Raw genomic sequence first — 24,155 nt, 5'->3', positions numbered from 1 at the left:
ATCACCTATGCTGGCCCTCTTGTTTTACAGATGAGATAACTGAGACCTAGAGGTGTTAAATGATGGTTCATATACAAACTTGGGTCCTTTTCCTTAAATTTCCTTTATTCATGGTGATAAGGATGTGTGATGAGGGAGATGTCATTTTTGGACACAAATATTTTTAGATACTAAGAGATAAATAGGGGCAATGACCAAAGCATAACTACAACTCAGGAGAGAGATTATTTTAGAGCTGAATACAGAGTTAACACTTGAACCCAAGGTGCACCCCTTGCAGTCAATTCCCAATCCTCTATAAATAAATCAAAAGTCAGTGTAGGGGGAGGTTAGGTGGTGCAGTGGATAGAGCATCGGCCCTGGAGTCAGGAGGACCTAAATTTAAATCCGGCCTCGGACACTTAATAAGTACCTAGCTCTGTGGCCTTGGGCAAGCCACTTTACCCCATCTGCCTTGCAAAAAAGACCCTAAAAAATAAAAAGCCAGTGAAGCCCATTTTTCAGGGTGAGCACTCATAACTAAGAAACTGGCAAATACTACAAATCATTGTTTTGTCGATTTCTAGACTTAAATTTGAGAAGATGTTAATAATGCAGATTACATTTAAAAGTATGTCATGCGTACATTTATTTTTCTCTCCAGGGAAATGGTTGTTCAACATTTACCAGCAGACCCCTGGCTTGAACCCACAGGATTTGATGAAAAGAGGAAGAAAAAAAGAAAAAAATGCTTGGATCCGATTCCTGGGCAATATTATGCATGCTAAGGTGGCAGATGATGAGCAACCAAGACTTTTGTTGAGTCTCTAAGGAAGTCAGACAGGAAGAGAATAAGAAGAGTGCAATGAGAATAATAGGTTAAATCTACTGAAACACTTTAAAAGAATGCCTAACAAATTTTAACAGTAATCCTTTTTAATGATTCATTGTTTAAAATTATTATCACTACTCCTCTTCACAAAGAGAGACCATATTTTGAGTAGTAAAAGGGCTAGACTAGGAGTTAAGAGTAAGACCTAGATTTGAATTCTGCCTCTGACCATTTGAAGTTATCATAAGCATGTCACAAGACCTCTCTTTTTCAGTCATGGAGAAAACCAGACAGGGTTGCTTTCAGGGTCAAATAAGATTATAAAGTGAAGCACGTAATCCTTTCTTTTAACCTTTTAAAATGGAAACAGGGAAGGGACATGTTGATTTTAGCCTAATGCACAGATTCCCTACTTCTACAGCTCCTGGGAAGAGGGAAGTCTGGCTATATCTCCCTTCTCATATCTAGAAGTTAGCATCTAAAAATTGCCTTAAAATTTTTAAATAAAAGCTGTGACTAATTGTTAAACTCCATGTGAAGTCAAATTAAAAATCAGTATTTCCTCTAAATATAATTAATAGAGAAATTTGCTTTGAAGCCAGGAAGGAACTAAAGTCCTATTTCTGAGCCCTAACAGGTTGCAGGATCCTGGAAGCAGATCCCTCTAAGATCAGGAGTCCCACTGAGCCACACTGCCAGAGGGATTGTACCAATTCAGGATTTCCCCATTCAACAGCACTTTCTGTTCCTCCTAACTGAACCATTTAACATGGAAGTTCCTGGGTAAAAGTCCCAAGCGTACCCCCCACTGCATGGGCAGGGCAGAAGGAAGGTGGGCCACATTCACCAGTTCACAACTCAGGGAGGCCTCCATAGGCTCCCACCAGATGTTTGGGGAGAGGGGGCAGAATCAAGTGTTGGCTTCACTGTTCACTAGTCTTTATAGAATTCCCTTCTGGAAAGAAGTCAAACTCTGTTTAGGCTAGATCAAGTTCTTATGGAATAACTGCTTTACCAAAAAGGAAACAATTGGGTAATAGCGACACAAATTATGGAAAGCCCCCACTCTCAAGCAGCTTATATTCTATTGGAGATGTTTTCATTGTAAGTCAAGCCAGAAATATTAACAAGAGTCCACAGGCTCCGCCTGTTCTCTCTATTCACATCAGAAACAAAATAGCTAAAAACCTTGATTTGCCTCAATGATAATTTCATCCTGCAAAAAAATGGAGGACTTGAACAAGAAGAATCTTATTGTGGATCAGAATGGTACTCATCAATTAGGAAAAAGTGGTTGCTTGGGGCTGGAAATATTGGGAAGCAAAGCCATCTTGGAATTTGTGAAAAAGATGAACCACAGAAACAAGAGTCTAACCTGTAATTTAGTCTAACATGCACCCTTAAAGATAGGATGCAGAGTTTAACAATTAGCCACAGCCTTAATAAAAAGAAATTTAATTAAGGTAATTCATAGATGTTAACTTCTACATATGAGAAGGGAGATATAGCAAGGCTTTTCTCTCTTCCCAGGAGCTGTGGAAAGTAGAAGCAGGAAATCTGTGCATTAGGCTAAAAATCAACATGTCCCTTCCCTGTTTTCATTGTAAAAAGTTAAAAGAAAGGATTAAGTAACTCATTAACTAGAAATCTACAAAGTCAGTCTAAAAGGGACAGGAATCGTTAAAGAATGAAATTCTATAAATGCACAGGGAAATAATCCCAATGAGGAGAAAATTGGATAGAAGTTACTAAATAGGAAAGGCTCAACTCCAAAATTTGCACTTTGATCCAACTTAGGATATCCAACGTAGAAGTTCCTAAAAGAACCCACAGGTGCTAACTTCTTTCCTTTAGTGTTCTGTTTTTTAAATTCTCAAAGGAGGAAAACAGTGATATTTAAATGATAATGGGGAATGAAAGGAGTATCTCAGAAATAGAAGGCAAATGTTTTCAAAATGGGAAGAGAATGGAATTTGTCCACTATAGAACAGGGACTGGAATTTCAATTCACAACTGTTGGGTGAGTCGTTTTGTTTCTCCCTTTCCTCTCTACCATGCAGTAGGGAGTTATTTCCAATATACTCTTCCCTTGGAGTATATCTTTTTCTTTAACCACTCACTCTCTTCTTGGGCACAAATTTCTACTCTGAAAGCTCACTTAGCAAACTACCCCGACTCATTTTAATCCAAGGGGAATTTAGGTGAAGAAATTCACTCTATTCTACAAAAGTATTAAAACAATTCAATAAATTCTCTCCTTTTGAATGAGCCTGCCTATCAGTGGAAATTGGAGAAACAAGTTTGAATTTCCTTGCTTTCTGAGTTTTCCCAATTACTGCACCCTTAATGACAGAATACAGAGTTTAAGGCAAATCCTAGTCATTCAAATTTCTGTATATGGGAAGATAAAACAAGGCTGTTCTCCCTAGGAGCTGTAGAAAAGTCGAGGCAGGAAATCTTTGTGCATCAGGCTGAAATCCCTCGTCCCTCCCTCTGCTCCCACCCATTATCATCCTGTCTTAGCATCACACCTCCCTGCTCCCCGTCTCTACTCTTCTCATCCCAAGGTTGAAGGAGCAGTGTGACATTTCTGCTCCTCATACAGACATCTGTGACCTTTCTGACCAGTTTCTCATGATTGTCTTTCAAACCTTCAGCCTTCCCTCTCTTTTTGGGGGCACTCATTCCCTCTCTTAAAAAAAACTGCAGAAAACTTGAAGCAGATGAATAGAAAAAAAAAGTCAAATGGCTTGTCCATTCTCAAGCATCAGTTCCTGCCAGACAAGTCACTGGAAAAAGAGCTTTTAGACTGGTCAAATTCTACAACAGGTCATTAAAGAGCTGGTGAGTAAGTAACTAGAAAAAGCTGAGATCACAAATTGAGTGCTTTGCGTTTTCCTGGATTATTCAAGGCTTTTCAAAATTACTATTATGTATTAAAAAAGAGGGAATGGGGGGGCGGCTAGGTGGCACAGTGGATAAAGCACCAGCCTTGGAGTCAGGAGTACCTGGGTTCAAATCTGGTCTCAGACACTTAATAATTACCTAGCTGTGTGGCCTTGGGCAAGCCACTTAAGCCCATTTGCCTTACAAAAAAAAAACTTAAAAAAAAAAAGGGGGAATAATTGAGCCATGGGATGCAAACAAGTTTCAGGGCCATGTTCACTCCTAAAGTGGATGGCTTAGTTCTCCAACTGGGTTGTGAAGACAAGGAATAAATGAGGTGTGACAGACTAATGAATGGGAAAGCAGGGCAATTCTAGGGATGGGAGTATAAAGTTAGAATATAATGGGTACCAGCACACAGTGGTCTATTTGTAAGGAAAACATGTAGCAAGAAATATTACAAATTTCCACTTTCCAGTCTAAAAATAGTATACTTTTTACATGGGAAAGTGCTTCCGTTTCTTCACATTAGTAATATCAAGGGTTTGGGACACAAGGAAGGAGATCTAGGCTTCTTACAAGGGTAATGCCCAGGGTTTCAAAAATGGAAAGCAAAGTTTGAAAACTAGAAGCCAGTGAACATGTCTTGGAATTCCAGTAACATTCTAGAACAGGCTATTAAAGAGCTATAATGATCATATAGAAAAAGAAGCAGTTATCACAAAGAGCTAATGAATGGCTGCATTAAGAACTGGTCCTATCATATTAATCACGATTTTTTGCCTTTTTTTGTTGTTCTTTTTAACATATGGTCAGGAGGATATAGAAATAAATTGCTTAAATTTTAATTAAGCATTTGACAAAGTCTCTCATACTTTTGCTTTATGTTTGTTTTTAGGAAAAGATTAAGAGACACAGCCTAGAGAATAGTGTAGTTAAGATGGATTTGGAACTGGGTGAATGAAAATGCTCACAAAAATGCTAGTAAGAATGCCAACCGTGAAGAAGGTCTCCATGCTAAAAAACAAAGGAGCTGAAAATACTTATCAAGTTTTACTGACAATTTAATTTTGAGAAATGTGAAAGAAAAAAAATGAGCATCTGTTATTATGGACCTGATTCTTATCAGTAAGAAAACCAGAGGTCTGAGACAGGTCAGACAGAGTTCTTTAAGAATAGTTAGAAGAGGCAGCTAGGTGGCACAATGAATAGAGCACAGACCCCAGAGTCAGGAGGACCTGAGTTCAAATTTGGACTCAGACACTTAATAATTACCTAGCTGTGTGGCCTTGGGCAGGCCACTTAACCCCATTTGCCTTATAAAAAAAAAACCTTAAAAAAAAAGTTAGACGATAAAAGTCTATTAGAGTCAAGGATTACCATAACCACGAAGGATAAGAAAAATTTTTAAAAAGCCATGTTTGAGGGGAAACAGCTATGATTGAAAAAACAGGTCTGCTTGAGGTAGATGGGAAGATAATAAATAACAGACAAGCTGAAACTCAACTTGGGTTTCTTTTTGTTTTACCTATTAAAAAAATGATCTTTGAAATGGAGAGAAAAGTTTTAACTAAAAATTGAAATAAATGAGATGGCAAGGGAAGAAACACTTCTATTTAAAGAGATGGCCTGAATAAACACACTGAAAACACTAAAGTGATTGAAACCACTTTTTTTTTCCCCAATCACTGAAGTATCATGGTAGATGGAGAAGAGATGGAGGTCTAGAGATAAGCAGACATCCCAATATTCAAAAATAAGGCTGTGGTGGATACTTCAAATTATAGGGCTCTCTGAACTTAACATTTATTTCTGATAAAACTCTAGAAGGTAAAGGGATCATTTGTGAGAACTTAAAACTGAGATTATTATTACAATCTGCTATGTACCTTATGTCACAATCACATTATGTCACAATCTTATTCCCTTTCCAGAGCTACCAGATTAGTGCATATCACAAAAATCTCTCATTCTTTTTTTTGTAAAAATACACTTCATTGATGCTTTTTGTTTTTATATCACAATTTCCCAGTCAGTCATACAAACTGAACAGTGCTTTGTGACAAATAAAACACATTGTCTGAGAATATATATTCTGTCTTGATATAGAACTCCACATCTAAGTACCATGTTGGAGGTGTGCTTCATTATTTCTTCTCTAAAATCTTCACTGGTTTCTCCATTGCTCAAGAGTTTAATTCAACTTCCTTTCAAGGATTTGTTATATGAATGCTTCTCCTTTTCAAACTTACTAAATTTCTTCAGTCATTGTTTATGTTTGTTCTCTTGGTTCTCTTTACTTCACACTTCACCAAGTTCAGATAAAGCTTCTTGTTGTTTTGAACTCTTCCTATTCATTTCATATTGTACAACAATATTCAATTACAGGTTATTTCAGAAATTTTTCAAATTTGGGGGGGTAATTCCTAATCAAGGAATGCTTAGTTTTTAGTTGCTTGTAACCACCAAGACTGCTCCTATAAATTTTTCAGTATATTTTGTACTTTTGATTTTGCCTTTCATCACTCTTGGGCTATACCTTAACTAACTTCACTGATAAAAAGGAGATTTTCTAGGGATGATAGTAGTTAGGTAGTTTTCAGAGCTGATGAAATGACGGATGAAAAATGGATCCCTGTCAAAATGAGAGAGATGTAGGTGGCTAGGTGGTGCAGCGGATAGAGCTCTGGCCCTGGAGTCCGGAGTACCTGAGTTCAAATCCAGTCTCAGACACTTAATAATTACCTAGCAGCTTTGTGGCCTTGGGTAAGCCACTTAACCCCTGGCCTTGGGAAAAAAACCCCAAAAACAAAAACCCAAAATAGAGAGATGTCTAGGGGAGAGGCATAGGGCTCTGCCCTAGACTCTGGATACACACATATCAATGACTTTGAAGAAGGCAGAAATGTCAAGTTTATCAAATTTGAGAATGACTTGAAGCAGGAAATGGATGCTAGAAGTGGACTCCAAAATGATCTTGATGGGCTGAAACACTGGGATAAAGTTAATAAGATAAACATAACCAAGATTAATTAATGTAATATCCTGCATTTGAGTTAAAAAAAAAATATCACCTGCTGTGAAAGTGAGGAAGGGGATAATGAAGTTCAAATTAAAACACACTCACACACCTTTTTGAGCTGCTGCTTTAATAGAAAATAGTATCTGATGCTGAGTGAGATGAGCAGAACCAGAAAAACACTGTGCACCCTAACAACAACATGGGAGTGATGATCAACCTTGAAGGACTTGCTCATTGCATCAGTGCAACAATCAGGCACAATTTGGGGCTCTCTGTGATGGCCAAGGGCTATTTCCTTAAATTTAGAAGGAAAAACCTGATATCTTATTTTCTGATCTTGCTATCTCTTATGCTGTTTCTTCCTTAAGGATATGATTTCTCTCTCATCACACTCATGCTGGATCAGCGTCTACCACGGAAACAATGTAAAGACTGGCAAATTACCTTCTGTGGGGGGTGGGAAGTAAGATTAAGGGGAAAATTGTACAACTCAAAATAAATAAAATCTTTAAAATAAAAGAAACAGAAAATAGTATCTGGAATCATGAGGAATTCTGCTGCTCTGTCCTCTGATCAGGCTACATCTGAAAACCACATCCAGTTCTGGCTTTCACATTTTAGAATAAACAACGGGAATGTCTAGACCGGGACGACCAGGTCCACAAAGAAGTTAACCAACACTCTGTGGGGAGATGAGCTGAGTGAACTGGGGATGAGGGCTACCCTGGGGAACGGCATGTTGGTCACTGTTCAGATACTTGCAGGATTATTGCGAACATGAAACTGATTTGTCTATTTGGCACAGAAATGACAGGACGAAGGTCCAACGGGGAGCTGGGCGCTGGATGCCAGCTAGGGAGGCTGGGCCGGAGGTGGCCCGAGGTGGCCCGGGGGCTGTGCAGCTGTGCTCCAGGGCCCCGAGGTCCGGCGCTGGGACACTTCCCAGGCGGCTGGCCCAGGCGGCTCCGGACCACCCGCTGCAGGGGGCAGTCGGGCCGCGGGGCCCGGGCGGACTCGGGGTTCACCTCCTGCCTGGTTCCGCGGCGGGGGGGCTCGGGCCGCCGACCCTCGCACGGATCAAGCCTCGCCGCCCGGCCGAGTGCCGTGTCCTGCTCCGGAGGGCCCGGGCCCGGGCCGCCTCCCGGGGGGCTCCTGTCGGGTCCGCAGCTGCGCATACCGGGCCTTTCTAGCCAGGCGCCCCCCACCCCCGGAACGGGGGCCCCCAGGGAACAAGCGGGGGCGCAGGGCCCGACGTGGGGGACCCGTGGCTTCCCGCTCCAGCCGGCGGCAGCCCGCCCCCGGCCCCCGGAGGCCCAGCACCTGCTTCTGCTCTTTCGGGCCGGCGCAGATGGAGGGCCGGAGTTCAAATCCGGCCTCACACACCTAATAATCGCCCGGCTGTGTGGCCTTGGGCAAATCGTTAAACACACTGCCTTGAAAAAAAAAATTGAAAAAAGAAAGCACCTTTCTCATGACTGCACATGACTGAGACTGAACTGACCTCATTTAGTTCTTATTGAAGAACTGCTGAGCTCCAGATAAAGATTCTGATACAAATTATATGACAGGCCAAGAGCCCAAGATACTGAACCAGGAATTCTTCCTTCCCTCTCCTCCACTCCACACTCACCGAAAGGCTGATAGGAGAATACATCACACCTAATGGGGGGGGCCCCAAAAAGACACTATTTGGTCATGCAAACAATAAAAGATCAAGATCCCCCCAGTGGAAAGAAAAATGGGTAAGTAAATTAGTCCAACCCTCACTTGAAACATGCTTCTCCCTCAAGGGCAGGCCTGGAAAGGGTCTGCCTCGGTCCAGCTTCAAGGCACCCCACTCCAGGGCAGCCGTCTCAGTTTTGTACAGCTCTAACTGGTAGAAAGTTCAGCTTTCTCCTCCCTTCCCCCCTCAGAACGCTCCACGACAGCACTGGGCACAGACCCCCCGTTTCTCAAGGTGACGAGGAGGAGCGGGGCGGTAGAACTCTGAGTGCTGGGCAGTGGGCCGCTGACAATAGTCTTTCAGATTTTTCTCCTAAGCAAAGACACAGAAGGGACAGATCTTTTCAGGTCATTTGAGTGAAGTTCAAGACCAAGGAGTCCACCACCTCCCTTACCAGTGAATCAGCACTGTCGTTTTTGGCATTACCAGGGCAAGTCATTAGTTCCCAGGCACAGAGTCTCACTGGCACCATGCTCATGGAGGGCCCCAGGGTTTTCTGAGAGAGTCCAAATCCTGCCTCATCATTTGGAAGTGGAAGGCTGCTCTAAGAAAGAGACACAGTGATCAAAAATACAACCCAGGTGCCAAATGTTTGGAAACTCTCTCCAGGATAAGGATGATCTAGCTAGAAGATGCCAAGGGGAATCAAATTTGATTCAAAATTGTGAGAACTGGCAAAAAATAAAAAGAAAACTCTCTAAAAGTCCAAAAGCAATTGGCATGATGGAATAATTTCTCAGGTCTCACCAGTTACATCTTATTTGCTCCTTTTCTCTTTTCCTGTCATTTGGGATGTACATGCGTGTGTCATGTGTGTGATATAGGCAGGATTTCGCATGCACACAAACCGGCAGACACACATGGGTTTCCATGGGGGTGGGTCACACACTCTGAATTCCTGACAATCCTTACAGCTATTACTGTGTTTCTTTGCACATGACGGGTGTTCTATAAATGTTCCTAAGGATTACACAGGTTTTTTTTAGGGACCACCACAGAATAAGATGGTCCTGGTAAACCATTTTCAATTAACAATATTATTCCTCATACTTAGCCCAAATCCCTCATGCTATAATTAATGTCCATGTCCCATTGTTTGGTCCTCCAGGGGAAGAGAGAACAGCTGATCACCATCTTCTGTATCATTATACACAGCCATATATCTGTGGGTGATACAGTCTAGACAGTGGCATATAGCTTAATATTAAACTGACAATAGGCTTGAACCTTTATCAAGTAATACAACTATTAGTATATATTATCCTTTTTTTCTAATGTTTACAATTGATTTTTTAATCTAAATTTTCTCCAGAAAAAGTTCACAGACCTGTGACTTCAGTCTTCTGAAACAGGCAAACAGAAAATAAATTCATAGTAGTCATTTCATAAACTCTCAAAATTTGAATTAACTCCTTGAACAAAGTATTAGAAAATCACCAAAATCCATGTCTTGTAAACATCTAGCTATATGAACTTAAGAGCCCTGCGTCCACACATTTGGAACAGGTACTCTCTTCAGCAGTATTTATCATCCTTCAGGCAACTTACTCTCTGATTCCATGTACTAAAGTCACCCTAACAATTGAGGCTTAAGAAAAGGATATTCAAAAAGGATTATTTCATAACATCCTTGTTTTTCATCATTTTTCTTTAAAGGGAAGGATAGTTTTCCTTTATCCTTATTTTGTGTTTGTATCTAGAGAATACTTTCAGTTTTCTTTTATCTTTCATAGATATCCTCCAAAGTGATTGATTTTACCTCTAGAGCTATTTACTGCCTCCTAATAATTCAATTAGTGAGTAGTAGTTTAAGTTTTTCCAAACCAACTTCCATGTACTACTCTTCCAGCATCTGTCAGAAATAATACTAGGTATGCTTGAGAGTTCATAGAACAATGCTGAGTAACTACTTTTTAGAGACCTTTTTTTATAATTGGGGTGAGGTGGCAAAAAATAAATTATACACAAATTTATGTGCACGCACAGAAAACTTACAGCTCAGCTCCTCCATGGTTTTAAGACAATCAAACAAACAAACAAAAAAAAATCAAACCCGATTTGGAGTTTGCCAACTTGCAAGATGCAAATGGTCATGAGGAAATCTTCACAACCAGCTCTCCTGAGCCAGGAAGCACTGGCTCTGGCACATTTCCTTGGGAATGCTCTGGTCTGCTGGGTTGCTAGATGTAAACAGTCACACTAAAAGTTTAACCATCGGCTCTCCTCAGTCAGTCCAGCCCAGTCCTGGGTAGAACCATATAAAATACAATCATTGAATTGCTTAACAGCAACTAAGAAACTATTCACTATATAAGGTCAAAGGTTAACTAAAGAGGGAAGGTCTGGCGAGCTTTTCTTTTTATTAATAAACTCACATCTAGCTATGGTATGTCCTTGTGGAAACAGAAAAATTAGTCAACAAACTGAAAAACTGAGAAACAATACCTTTCAAAGGGATTTAGGAAGATTGGCTGACATTCTAAGGAGGAATACAATTAGCATTCTTTGTTCTTTATCTTTATTATAGAACGTGTCTGAAATTTCTAAGAGGGGAAGTTATTCTAAAACAGAATTCATCTGTTTTATTATTCTTCCCACAGATTCCCTAAGATCTAGTGAATGGGAAAATTCCAAGGCTTAGGAATGTGTTGAAAAATCTAACTAGTTCTTAGTAATATCTAGAGAGAAACAGGTCATTCCTCCCCCTCCCCCCTTTATTATAAAAGTAAATTTTTAAGGAACACCTTCCTACTCTCCCAGTTTAAGCTAAAATTGATATTTAAATCAAACTAGTTATATTTCTTAAAAACAACAATAAGCCTTATGGGTTTACATGTAGTACCACGATATTATCTTGTTTTTATTAATATCCTCAAGATATTTCTTGTAACTAAAAATTAGGGTCATATTCAGGCTTTTGTTATGAGAAGATGATGTGCTTATGCTTAAGCAAATTTGGTGCATCCCCCTGGGTTACGTGTCATTCAGGGAGTTGGACTTTGAGAGTCGGGGGCCAGATGGCTGATGGAGAAGGCTTTTGCTGGAATCTATCTCTATAGAGCATGATGTCGCACTGTACTTGGTGACCAGGCTGTCACTGAATACAACTCAGTCACGGTATTTAAATCACATTAAGGCTTTCTTTTATTTATTTATAGACCCCCTTGTGATTTTGTCTGGCTACATTCTAATTGCTAGCCTCCATGCAGTGATATGATATGCCACTAGCTATGCCTTTTATCCTTGCCAAAATATAGCCCAACCCATTTTTATAAATAAATAGTTATATGGGGAAAATGCGTTTTATTAAGACAATTTATATTTAATATATTATTTATTATATAATTTATATTATAATTTGTATTTCCTATCTGCAAATGTTAGAGTAATTCTGAATACTTTATTCTATTGATAAACCAGGGCAGGAGTAGGATCAAATGCTCTCCCTGAGAATGGCTGTTTTCCGTTACTTTTCACTGAATAATGACCACTCCTACTAGACTGGAGGGTCACCTCATTGGCAAGGGAAAAAAAATTATACTTTAATAGTAAATGAAAAATACTCCATTTTTAGTTGATACCTTTCTACCTGTATCAGATAGGAGACAAAGAATTTTGAGCAGAAACTACTGACACGTAATCAAAGTTTCTCAGAAAGAGAACTGCTTCTCCCTACAACATTAATGAAGGAGGAACATCCTCAAAATGCCCCTCAGAGAAGATCTGGGGCAACTCTCTGCCCTCACATAAATCCTTTTTATTGAGCCTGTGTAAAGGTGTTCAAAAACTTTAAGAAACTAATAAAACTGATAGACTTTTCTACAGTTCAGAAAGTCCTTTCCAAGTACAGTAAGCTAAACATTTTGGGAAGTCTAAGGGAAAAAGGAGATTCATGTTTTTAGGAAGTTCTTTTCTATTTGCTACATGTAGGCAATATTTCTAACATAGTCACTTCTTTACTTTTAGAATTATAACTCCTAAAGGATTGCATTACAACAAAATTGATTTATACCAATAATATAATGAAATGAAATACTCATTATATTAGGGAAAAACCATTTTCAATTGTACATCTTTTCAAAATAATGTACCAGGTGTGTGAAGCACATGTAAAGCTACCAGACTGTGGATTATATTTCTTCTTATTTGTGGTATATGTAATCTGGTGCTCTTTCAAATAAAAATCCAATAATAATAATAATAATACGTTAATTTAGGATGGAGGCAACCACCAATAAAGTGCATTCATGAACTAGTCAAGATTTCAGAAACATCATTGATCAAATGTTTAATTTCTATCAACTTAAAGTTTTTAAAAACACTACTTCCACATTTTTTACTACAGAATATTTTACTAGCTACTCTATAAAAGGTTTTGTTTTCTGGCTCTTCCTTCACTCAAATAATTGAACAGGACAGAAAAGTAAGAGAAAATCTAAGGAAATTCTATTCATTAAAAAGGAAAGCTAACAGAGAGGGAGAACATTGTATATTGGTATCCTTGAGTATACCCCACCACAGAATAGGTTTTTAATGGACCTGAAACATAAATTAGAAATAGTGAATTATTACACATTAAGGTCTACCAAATGGGATGATTACTTATTTTTGGAAGAAGTTACTTCTATGCTAAATAGGTATTATTTTTATTATTGGTAGGAAAATATTATTGCTTAAAATGCATTAAAACATATTATAAATACATCAAAATATGTATTTTTAAAGAATTTTTTTTGAAGAATTTTAAGGCCGGATTTGAACTCAGATGTTGGTGCTCTAATCCACTGCGCCACCTAGCCGCCCCTTAAAGAATCCTAGAGAAAGTTTCATATACCTCTTTCTATAGTTTATGTTGGAATGAGTTATTAAAATGCCAATGGAATTAGCACACAAAAATATAGCCAGAATTGATTCTCTCATTAAAATCCATGAGAAATAGAGCCCCAAGTCAGTTTCCTATATGAGCTACATTGGTGATTTAGCTACTATTTACTAGCTACTAGTGCCATGAGCTACTAATAGTGATTTAGCTAAAGACATATTACATAAAACTACAGGATGTAGAAAGGAGAGTAGGGGGGAAAAGTCACACTGAAAAAAATACTGATGCTTAATAAATTTATGCAAGAAAGTAAAGTTAAACATTTGATCAAAAGTAAAAGTAATTGCATGGGATGTTTTAACTTCATTGAATAATAATGAATTTCAGTTTAGCAAAGTGCTACCATTTATACCAGATACGAATTACAAGTTATTAAAGAATGAAAGTGAATTTAATTTTTCTTAGGGGGAGAGAGATTCAGAAGGAATAGTATAGGACAGTATAGGGCTTCAAGGTCATTATCATGACTATGAGTTCTCCTTATACCATCATCCTAAAAGGACAGCAATTAGAGTACATTGGAAGACATATGGATTAAGCCTATTAAAATATCCTTAAAAATCAATTTTTCATAAACAAATAATTCCTAATATAAATTTATTTACCTGTTACTTGAGAAAGCTAGGGAGAGCTATGGTGGAGGATTGGATCTGTAGTTCAAAATCTTACCTCAGACATTATTAGATATGTGAAAATAAACAAATCAAGAAAACTGAGGCTGAGAGAGGTTAATTATCTGTAAAATGGCAAAAATAATAACACTTACCTCCTAGGATTGCTAGGGGGGATCAAATAAGATAATATATGTAAAACAATTTGCATATTTTGAACTATTATATAAATGGTAACAATTTTCATTATTAGACTCTATTCCAATAAAGGACAAACTGTGCCTCCTCTCTCATTCTCCTCCAAGGAAATTTGGAGGAATTTGAAACAAAGAAATATAGGATTACTTCAGTTTAACATTAGGAGGGTAAATTGTATTAAGAACAAAAGCAAATTCACATTTTGATGAAAATGATACAATGATTATCCTAGGGTTAGCATGCTTTCAGTTTAGGGCAGGGGATAGTCTGGCCCTCTAACAGAATTACAAGTTCAGTCCCAATCTCATTATTTGAAGAGAGAAAGTATAACACTGGCAAGAAGAGCTCAGGTCAAGTAAAATCAGAGTTAAGAGGAGACGGGGACAAAATGAGGATGAATCAGCAATGAGGAATGATAAAAATGTGACTAAGGATTTGAAGTGCCAAGTAGCAAAAACAGGTTCTCTAAAAGTAGCAAATTCAAATATATTAAAAATTGAAGTGAAAATCCAAAGTAAAGTTATTTAGTTAATTTGTCATGGCCTCAATTTGGTTTTAGGAATGAATTCCCATTTAGAAAGCTCCTCCTCCCCATCCCCCACCTTGACTCTTAAGATGATGAACCATTTCACTATTTTTCTTCAGTGATAAACTAGAAAACAGACATAATAGCAGGATTCTCGTTAAACTATTTCTACCAGATTGGTAGAAATAATATTCTATGGCTGTATATGGTAAATCTTTATCAACTAAATAGCAGGCCTCAGGATAAAGGAGCTCAAGAAGCCTATGATGCTACTCACTCAATTACCCCCTTTTTGGCCAAAGACCAGAGAAGGCCTAAGGAAATTCAGAAGGTTGGTGTCTTAAGAGTATAGTTCGTAAACTTTCAAACAGAACCTTTTTAAGTGACCACTAGCTGGCATTTCTTCAGTAGCTGCCACGCAAGGCTAGGGAAGACAAGGCTCCCACACTGCCCACCCTTCCAGAGTCACAGCTAGCAGATGTTTTAAAGAGCATCAGAACGGTATCTGTAGGCTCCCGACTCGGGTGCTCTCTTGTAGCCATATAGGATGCTCAGGTTTGGTAGTTAGTCCCTATATGTTGGGGTATCTAAGTGCTCAAGCCCAGGGCAGGGCTGTCTGTGTCCCCTGATGGCTCATTCAAAGAGCAAGGTTGGCTCTGGTCTTGGAGAAGGCCATTTGCCTGCTGTCTCACGAGGAGAAAATATGACAGTAGCAGATGTCTAATAGAGGAAAGGGGGAATCCTTAAAGGTAAAGGAGAAACATAAGGCACCCTAATGAAAAGATGGAAGAAACGGGAGGCCTCATCTGTATTATCTTCTGGGTGGGAAACTAGCATGAATAACTGATACTTTCATTCATCATGCTATTTTCAGTGTCTATGGATTTCTCAATGAAAGTAAAACTTCTACTCATAAAAACCATATTCAGACATAATTTTCTTTCATCTCTTGGGGAATCATGTTCCAATTTTGAAATGGTCTTGCAACAGAACTTTTCAATTATTAGCTTGGTCATCTTGTCATCAGAGTACAGGGAAAGCAGAATAATAATAAATAGCACCTGCTAATATTTGGCAACTATTTTAAAAATAATCACAAAACTTAAGTGAACAGACATAACAAAGATAAAAATGAATAAACATGGAGCAGTAATCCTTCATGCTTTTTTTCCAAAACATTTTCCTATTCTTAATGGAATATATATATTCAAGTATTATAGCTTTCATGGATTAGTACTAAAGGAATTCTGCCACTTTTTGAGTAATATGTAAGACTAACAAATTGACTTACAAAGCAGTCCAAAAACAACTCCAGACTTGGCATGCTGCTTATTACTATCAAATTTGGTTCTTAAAATTTTTTATTTCATTTATCTATAAGCACAGATTTAATGACTTTATTAATTATGCCCCAAACAAGAAAAAACAGCAACCAACAACCCTACTCAAAAACAACCGAAAAACACTCTTACATTTACACTTCCAAATATTGAGCAAACAGAAAAAACAGAGACCAACTACCCCAATCAACAATAAAATCACTCTCACCAAGTTTTACAGTTTCTGTGTACACACACACACACACACACACACACACACACACACACAAATACACAGTCTTCCCGCAAAAAAGAATGATATACAATTAGTAATGAGGGAACAGACCCATCTTCACAATTTTCTACTCTCATCACACTATTCCCTTAAAGTCAAGCGCCATTAGAATTAAATGAGTTGGTAATCCATAGTGAAGCTTCTAGATGTAGAAACAGGAGTGGATAAATTAATAAGTTATATGTGATTTAAAAACATTAAGGATTTTTCTGGCATGTGAACCACCCCCACTCACCCCCCAAACTGATAAGTATTATAATTTATAATGAAAGATTTACCTGAGGGTTTTAAAGGAAGTTAAGTTACTTGTCCACAGTCAAGTCACTTAGTTATCAGAGTCAGGATTAGGACCCAGCTCCTGACTACTCTCAGCATGCAGCACTCTATTTAAAATGATAGACTGTCTCTCCAAAGCTCTTAAGAAGGAGGGCTACATCAGATTACTTACAATCCTAGGACCAGGAGAGGGGAGGGGGGAGGTAAAAGACTACAAAAATGAATGTTGAAAATTACTTTTACATAAAACTGGAAAAATAATTTTTTTTAAAAGAGGGTTAAAGAAGGGGCAGCTAGGTGGTGCAGTGGATAGAGCACTGGCCCTGGAGTCAGGAGGACCTGAGTCCAAATCTGGCCTCAGACACTTAATAACTGCCTAGCTGTTAGAGTCTTGGGCAAGTCACTTAATCCCACTGCCTTAAATAAATAAAAAATTTTTAAAAGATTTAAAAAAAAGGGGGAAGGTTAAAGAACAAAATAAGAATAAAGTATACTAATTACATGATTGCTCCATTTTCTTCTCTCATCCCTTTCAGGCCCCAACACCACCATTTATTGAAGATTGCCTGCTGATATTACATCACGATTAGCAAGGTTCTACTTTATATTCTAGATACATATACTGTGGCACTTTAGGCTGGAATGATAATAAATGTACTATAGAGTAGCCTAAAGGAGGGAAAAAAAGTGAATGACAAATATCCTCTGTTCAAGCTCTGGTATGGAGCTGGAAGCAAAGTCCAACAGGACCAATATATTGACAGAAAAGGCAAACATGGGCAAATGAAGTGGTTCTAAAATTTAACAAGAGGCCTCTAAATAATACAAAACAGTTCCCTAAGACCAAAAACTATCTTTTTTTTTTAATAACATCAATAATCTTCCAGTGAAGCCATATGGAATAAAATCTCTGAACAATCAAAATTCCAAGAGATTCAAAATAAAATACATGTGTGGAATGCACAAATAGGCTAAATTACATTACTAATGATGATATATATGCAAAGCATAAAATGTATCATCATAGACACATAAATGGGAAAGGAAGTTAAATAAAAGAATGAATGAATGGATACAAGAATATGAAGAGACTGTCATGCAGTATAATTTGTCTACCTCAATAGGATTCAGAAACAATGATCCAAAGAATATTTCCCAATTTTCATAAATGAAGAAGTGAAGGTCCAGAGTGATTGAAATGACTTGCCAGTTCACAGATTCTCCACTTCTACATGATTTGGTTATCTGAGCTTATAGGAGAATTTTTCAGAAAAATCAGAGCAAAAAGTTAACAAAACAGCAAATTAGTCAACTAAACTTAATTTTAAAAAAAGGAAAACAAAAACAAATCAAGCTCACTATCATAATTCAAGGCACATATCAGAGGCCCATTATTTGGTATGGGGGGGGGGGGGGGTGTTTGGTCAGTATTATCTCTTTATTCTGCCAAATGAGTATTTTAAAAATGTTAAGATTTCTTGGTGTGTAAATTTAATTGTAGTGCAATATCTAAAAATGTAAACTCACTCCTGCTGTATTTTTTTTATGAGTTTCTCTTTTTGTAATCACTACTATAAGTCAATTTTCTAAAGACCACCAAAACAAACATACAACAAAAAACCACAGTGATACACCAAATAATGAGACAATATCTTGGGGCTAAGGTGAACTATGCTTGGGGCAGAGGTGGGGGAGGTAATTGTAAGGATGCTTACACATAGTTAAAAGCACAAAAATATCAAATATTTTCAGTCCAAATATATTTTATGATAGGTTGTGACTATATAAGTGAAGCCACAAAAGTGTATTAGCAAAAAAGTAAACTTTCCTATTCTGCCTAGTGTTCACAAATGCCAAGTCAAACTTTCTTTTAAGACATCATTAGTAAAATGTTCATTTTAACATTCAAAGTTCACTCTCTTTCATTTACCAAAAATATAGCTTTAAAATTTTAAAGAGCATGTTTTACTACTGACAATCTTGTCTTAAAATTTTTCAACAGAACCTATGACAAAAAAAAATTAACCTCCAAATCATTAGGAATTTAAAATTTAGGTCCTTCGTTCCATAGAAGTCAGGTATTTAAGTATAGAAAGCAAATATAATAGAAAGAATACAACTGCAGAAAAGAAGAAACAGAAAAACATTGCTACATACTGTCCATAGTGTTTGATGAACTGAACACCTGCTGCCAGAGGTAAAAAAACAAAAGGGGAGGAGGAATTGGGGGGAGTAGGCTGTAGCAGAAACAAAAGAATTTTCTAACAAATATTCTGAACTTGCACATTTCTGTAGTGGATGCCACAAATCTCAACCATATCCCAGGTTTTCCACCTCAGAGTCAGACTGAGACTCAATTTATCCCTGGCCATAATTTAACCAAGTCCCTTTGATCCTCTCTCCCTGGTGACTATCCCTATTTATCTCCATTCTTTCACTCCTATTTCAGGCTCCTCTCTTACCTGGTTGGTTGTTCTCTCTGCCCAAGCCTCTACCTAGTCACCAAATGAAATTCCCAAGTCACAGATTTAACCACATTACTCTCCTATTCAAGCTGTCTCGAGGTAAAAAGAAACAAAGCAAACAAAACAAACACAAATTCCTACTTATCTGGTTTCACTGACTCGCCCCACTTGCTCTCTTGCCTACACCCAACCCTGTTTCACCTCTACTCTTCCCACCACCACATACATGGCTTGTCTCCCCTTCTTACCCTCCCACCTAACACCTACATGAGGCCCAACCAAGTCTTCTCAGGTGCTGGAGTATTCCTTCCAAGAATCCCCTAGCTGTATGATCATGGGAGACAGAGAGAATGGAAGGCCCCCCAAGGCCAGAGGCAAGAAGGGAATTGGGGACACTCCTGAGGCCAGGGCCAGCACTGTTCCTACTGCACTAGAAGTTTCTCTACAGGGAAACACTAAAAATCACAGAGGGATCAAATAAAAGCTTGTGCATTTGCCAACATCTCCACTAGGGTCAAATGATGAAAATGTGTTTAATTTTTCTCATATATTAAATCCTGGTACAGTTATACATATTCTTATTAAGTTTTTCTAGTTCTACCAGTCTCAATTTTATTAAGCCTTTTTTGTTTGTTTTTAAATCTAAAGAGAAGTAATTAGAGATAGAATGATTTTACAAAAATATAGTTGATTCCATTTTTAAAAAAAGCCATCTGGATAAGCCAAGAAGGCACAGCTACTGGGTTTCAGGCTTGATTTGAAAGAAATAAAATCACAATGGCAGTATGAGAAAAAGGAGTCCAAACCTCTCTTCCTGAGAAGTAAGGAATCTAATACTCTGCCTTGTTAGATTATGGAGAAAAAATAAAGAATTTACTTTTTTCAAGTTCAATTAAAAAGTTCCTTATGTTATTTTCACTGCTTCTTTCAGAAGAATGGTGAACTATAATAAAGTATTTCTTTTAAAATTAATGAGTGTCCAATTTAAATCAAGAAAACTTTATGTGAACTGATTTACACTACTGAAAATAAATGCTTCAAATTATAGACATTTATAATTCTTTAGACTTTTTTTATTTAGTGATTTTTCTGGTAAGGAGATATACCATAAGAAAGCAATTTCACTGGCAGTGAGGTATGTATATACTCTACCAAAATACACCTCATTTTAACTGCTTTATTTACAAATAAGGAAAGTATCAATGCATATCCTTGGTCTAACTACAGTATTAGCCATCCTACATCAATAAAATGGTACTTGAATACAAAAACTGGTATTTGCAAAGAAATGTGATTTACTGGATAAAAATAAATCACTTTTGGAGACATTGTAAATAAACATTCACAATTTATCATGACCAAGACACCTGCACCATATTTTCTATCCTCACAGCACATTTATTTCAGTAATTCCATTATGGCGGTCCTTAGCATGAGCATAGTGTTACACAATTTTTGTACATATAATTACATCTAAAACAAGTTCTAAAATTTAAGTTGTAAACATTCTCTTCATATGTAGAAACATTTCAATTGATGTATTAAACTTTGCTGAAATGATCAAATTTGGAACAAATTATAAATGAAGAAAGCTATTCTAAATGGTGTAGTGAGCATCATTTATTATTAGTAGTACATTTCTACAGTGTTAAATAAAGTAGTAAAGAGGCAAAACCATCTTGTAAGCAAGTCAAATTTTAAGTAAAACATCAAAAAAGAAACAAGTTGTTAACAAAAGGATGTCTTGCAATAAAGAGTTAGATTTCAATCTATTATGATACAAAAATGTAAAGGGTAAATAGCATCTTTGTTGACAAAGTAGGAGGTAGCATGGATGCACCACTTTATTGTCTGAGAAATGCAACTGGAGTAAAGAATATTTCCTTACCACAAATAATTTCCAGTACTATGTACATATTTCTTTTAGAAATATTTGTTTAAACAAATCTCCCTCCACTTTTAGTACAAAAAAAAAACATTTTCATGTAATTTTTTAAAAAACACTTACACATCTAGATAGAATAGTACTCATTGCCCTATTTGAGTGAACAGTCTCTTGAACTATGAAGTACATGATATTTAATGCCCTAAATTGAGTGAATTTAGTTAGCAGTTCCTGGTATTGTACAAAACACTACATACATACAAACAAAATAGAATATCTTATTTTACTATGCAAGTCTCTTTTTAGAGGGGGAAAACAGAGCCTTGATTCTGGTAACACTGCAGAGAACATAATTTTTCAATAAAATCTGTCTCTAAGTACCCAAGTGCAACAATTGATAAATGGCTGCTTACATGTAATGATCTTGTTATTGATATTGGACACAGTTAACTGACAAAAGCTTAGTAAACCTTAAAAACACATCTTCCATCCTATATAAAATATAAAGACTACTTACTGTAACTGCTTTAAAGTACTCAATTTGCTCTGATGTCACTGTCATTCACTTCCCCTTTCTCCTGCTTAAGGATTTATAAACATAATTTAATGTAGCAACTTTTAAAAAAAATGACAAAGTATTTCAAATTTACATCCCAATTCAAATCTGTTATCCAAAAGGTTCCTTGTTCTATGATGCTGCTTCCGCCATCAATAAAGAAAATGAAGCTTCCGTAATAGAAGCAGGCTTTTTGAGCAGAGAGGTGACTTCGACCATGCCGGCCCCAGTCCGTGGAAGGTTGGCATTGACAATATGCCGTTGTAAGTGCTTGATCCAGTCTTCCTGAACAGACAACGGTCCTCGAAAGACCAGGCCACAAAACCTGTGGAGACAAGAGTCAAAGTGGTCTCAGTTGAAATCAAACCAAAGACTGTAAAGAAACAAAAGAACCTTAACTCAAACAGTTTCTAGACTTTCAGAAGGCAGAAGTTAGCTAAAAAAAAAACCATGAAGGAAATTATCCTACAAAGATGTGCTGGGTACACCAAGATGAAAACTGCACACAAGGTAAGCCCCGCCCCCCCATAAAGGAAATTGTAATGTGATATGGAAGATATGACAAAGAAACAAATACTATATGAAGCAGCATGTGATGAAGCAAAACAAAGATTTAAAATGCACGAGGACAATTTGAGTGAAACATTACTTTTGAGAGAAGAGAGGTTTGATAACTGTTTTAAGTCTTAAATTTTAACATACCAGACTTCTCAAAAACAAATGTCCCGTACATATGAAAGTTGAAGGACCACTCTGAATTGTGCCTGCAGGGATGTGAGGGGCACAACCTGATTACATGCTCAACGAAATAGGATTCCAATATCCCATTCTCAAGAGTTCTTGCCTTCCATCATTATCAGGAGGCAGGACATAGGAAACAAGAAAATCTGGGGGATAAAAATGTGTTTCCATTATGTTCTACTAGATTACGGAGTACATTTCAAAAAAATGTAAAAATAGCTCTAAGTGATATTCTAAATGACAGTTTCCCAGGGCTAGACCATAACACAAAATGTAAACGAAATAAGAGTACAATTTACATTTTCCATGCACTATATTTAAGAAATACTATGGGTTAAGTGAGGGTTTAAAGGTACCCATCTTAATAATATTACATTGTGGGCAAGTATGTTCTGAGATTATTATATCACCCAAGTTACTGACAAACTTTTAAAAACAAGATACTTTTCTTTCTTGCTTTCTTTTTCTTTTAAAGTCAGAAACTTTGAATACTGTCCTTATTAACTTTAACTGCTTTATTTCAAAGGGATTCTTTTTTCCTTTAAAATTATTTAACACTAAAAAATTGTTTACACTGATGAACCCAAAGAAAGGCATACCTGCATCGCAGAATGTAAATATCATCAGCACCATGAGTTAACGATAGTACTTTTTTCTTACTTCCAGATCTTGATCTTGACTTCTTTTGCTTACTATCTACAGCTAAAAAGGGAGAGGAAAAAAAAAAACTCAATTCTCCATATATTTAAAAAGTAAATATTTTTAAAGTTCATTATATATGTAATAAAAAGTCTGCATTTACTTTCTCCTCCTAGAAAATTCAAATTACATTATTGATTGTACACATTAGTATGACAAATTACTCAAAGAAAGCTCAATGCATTTCTAGACATTTCCACATGATTATTTTCCATGGCAGCAATGTACTGCAAAAGTCATACAATTAAAAAAAATTGAATAACTATTATCAGTGAGTCATTTTTTAGTGTGTTATCTTAGTAAAATTGATTCTCTTATGACTGTTTTTTTCAGCTCCTAGAAAAGTTAAAATCACTGGACAATACCATTAAGTCTGAACTGGATAAATACATTCACTTTATTCCACAATTCTCTGTAAAATTAAAGAAATTTTCAAAATATAAAGAAAAAAGACTAATTAATTTGAATTCCATCCCATAAATTATAATTTAGTAGTTTAAACATGATACTTTAGTCTGGAAGGGGGCAGGAGGAAGGGAATTGAGGTAACATTTACTTCATATTTTAAACCAATACCTTGTAGTTTTTAAGACAAATATGAAAAGTTACAAAACACAACATAATTTTAAGGAATCAAGATTTAACATGAAGAAGGAAGGAAAAAAAAGAAGTCAGTTCCCAACCTGAAAATTTTCCCTAACAACATCCAAAAGGCTAATTAAGAAATAATAGAAAAAATATTAATGGTCTTTTAATATAATTAGACTGGCAATTCCAATTCCATTCCTTTTGGGCAAAATCCATAATACAAAGTAAATAATTGGGGAGAAGTCCCTCACTCTCACTCCCCTCACAGCTTTTCTTCAATTATCTTACAAGAGGTTCTATAGCTAAGAGAAACCAAGAAAGTCTCTCTCTCTCTCTCTCTCTCTCTCTCTCTCTCTCTCTCTCTCTATATATATATATATATATATATATATATATATATATATATATAGTGGGGGGAGGGGGGATCAATCACAGGGAATTAATCTAGATTTCATAAAGTCACCAAAGATAAAATTAACAACTGATAACTACCATACTAACAAAATATATTTACAGTGAAATTAAAAACCACCATAGTGCGGGGAGGGGGGAAAAGGTTGTTTGTGTGTGTGTGTGTGTGTGTGTGTGTGTGTGTGTGTGAGAGAGAGAGAGACAGAGAGAGAGAGAGAGAGAGAGAGAGATACACACAGGGGGGTCCGGTGGATCAATCAC

At 37.0% G+C, this 24,155-nt stretch overlaps 1 protein-coding gene across 4 annotated transcripts in view; it reads right to left on the bottom strand.

The window, feature by feature from the left end:
* Positions 1 to 8,051: 8,051 nt before the first annotated feature.
* ZNF644 (zinc finger protein 644) overlaps positions 8,052 to 24,155 on the bottom strand; it is a 105,406-nt gene continuing 89,302 nt past the window's right edge. For 3 of the 4 annotated variants that reach the window (XM_074221697.1, XM_074221698.1, XM_074221696.1), the window contains 2 exons: positions 22,796 to 22,898; positions 8,054 to 21,780 (listed from right to left, as the gene is read on the bottom strand). In XM_074221697.1, the coding sequence (XP_074077798.1) occupies positions 21,588 to 21,780; positions 22,796 to 22,898 (296 nt within the window). In that variant the 3' untranslated portion in view covers positions 8,054 to 21,587. Of the gene's footprint in view, positions 21,781 to 22,795; positions 22,899 to 24,155 lie in introns of all 4 variants that reach the window. The other variant, XM_074221699.1, reaches the window with a different exon arrangement.

The sequence above is a fragment of the Macrotis lagotis genome, chromosome 2, assembly GCF_037893015.1.
Source record: "Macrotis lagotis isolate mMagLag1 chromosome 2, bilby.v1.9.chrom.fasta, whole genome shotgun sequence".
Lineage (NCBI taxonomy): Eukaryota > Metazoa > Chordata > Mammalia > Peramelemorphia > Peramelidae > Macrotis > Macrotis lagotis.
The sequence above is the reverse complement of the archived record's forward strand: the minus strand, read 5'-3'. Positions and strand labels throughout refer to the sequence as shown.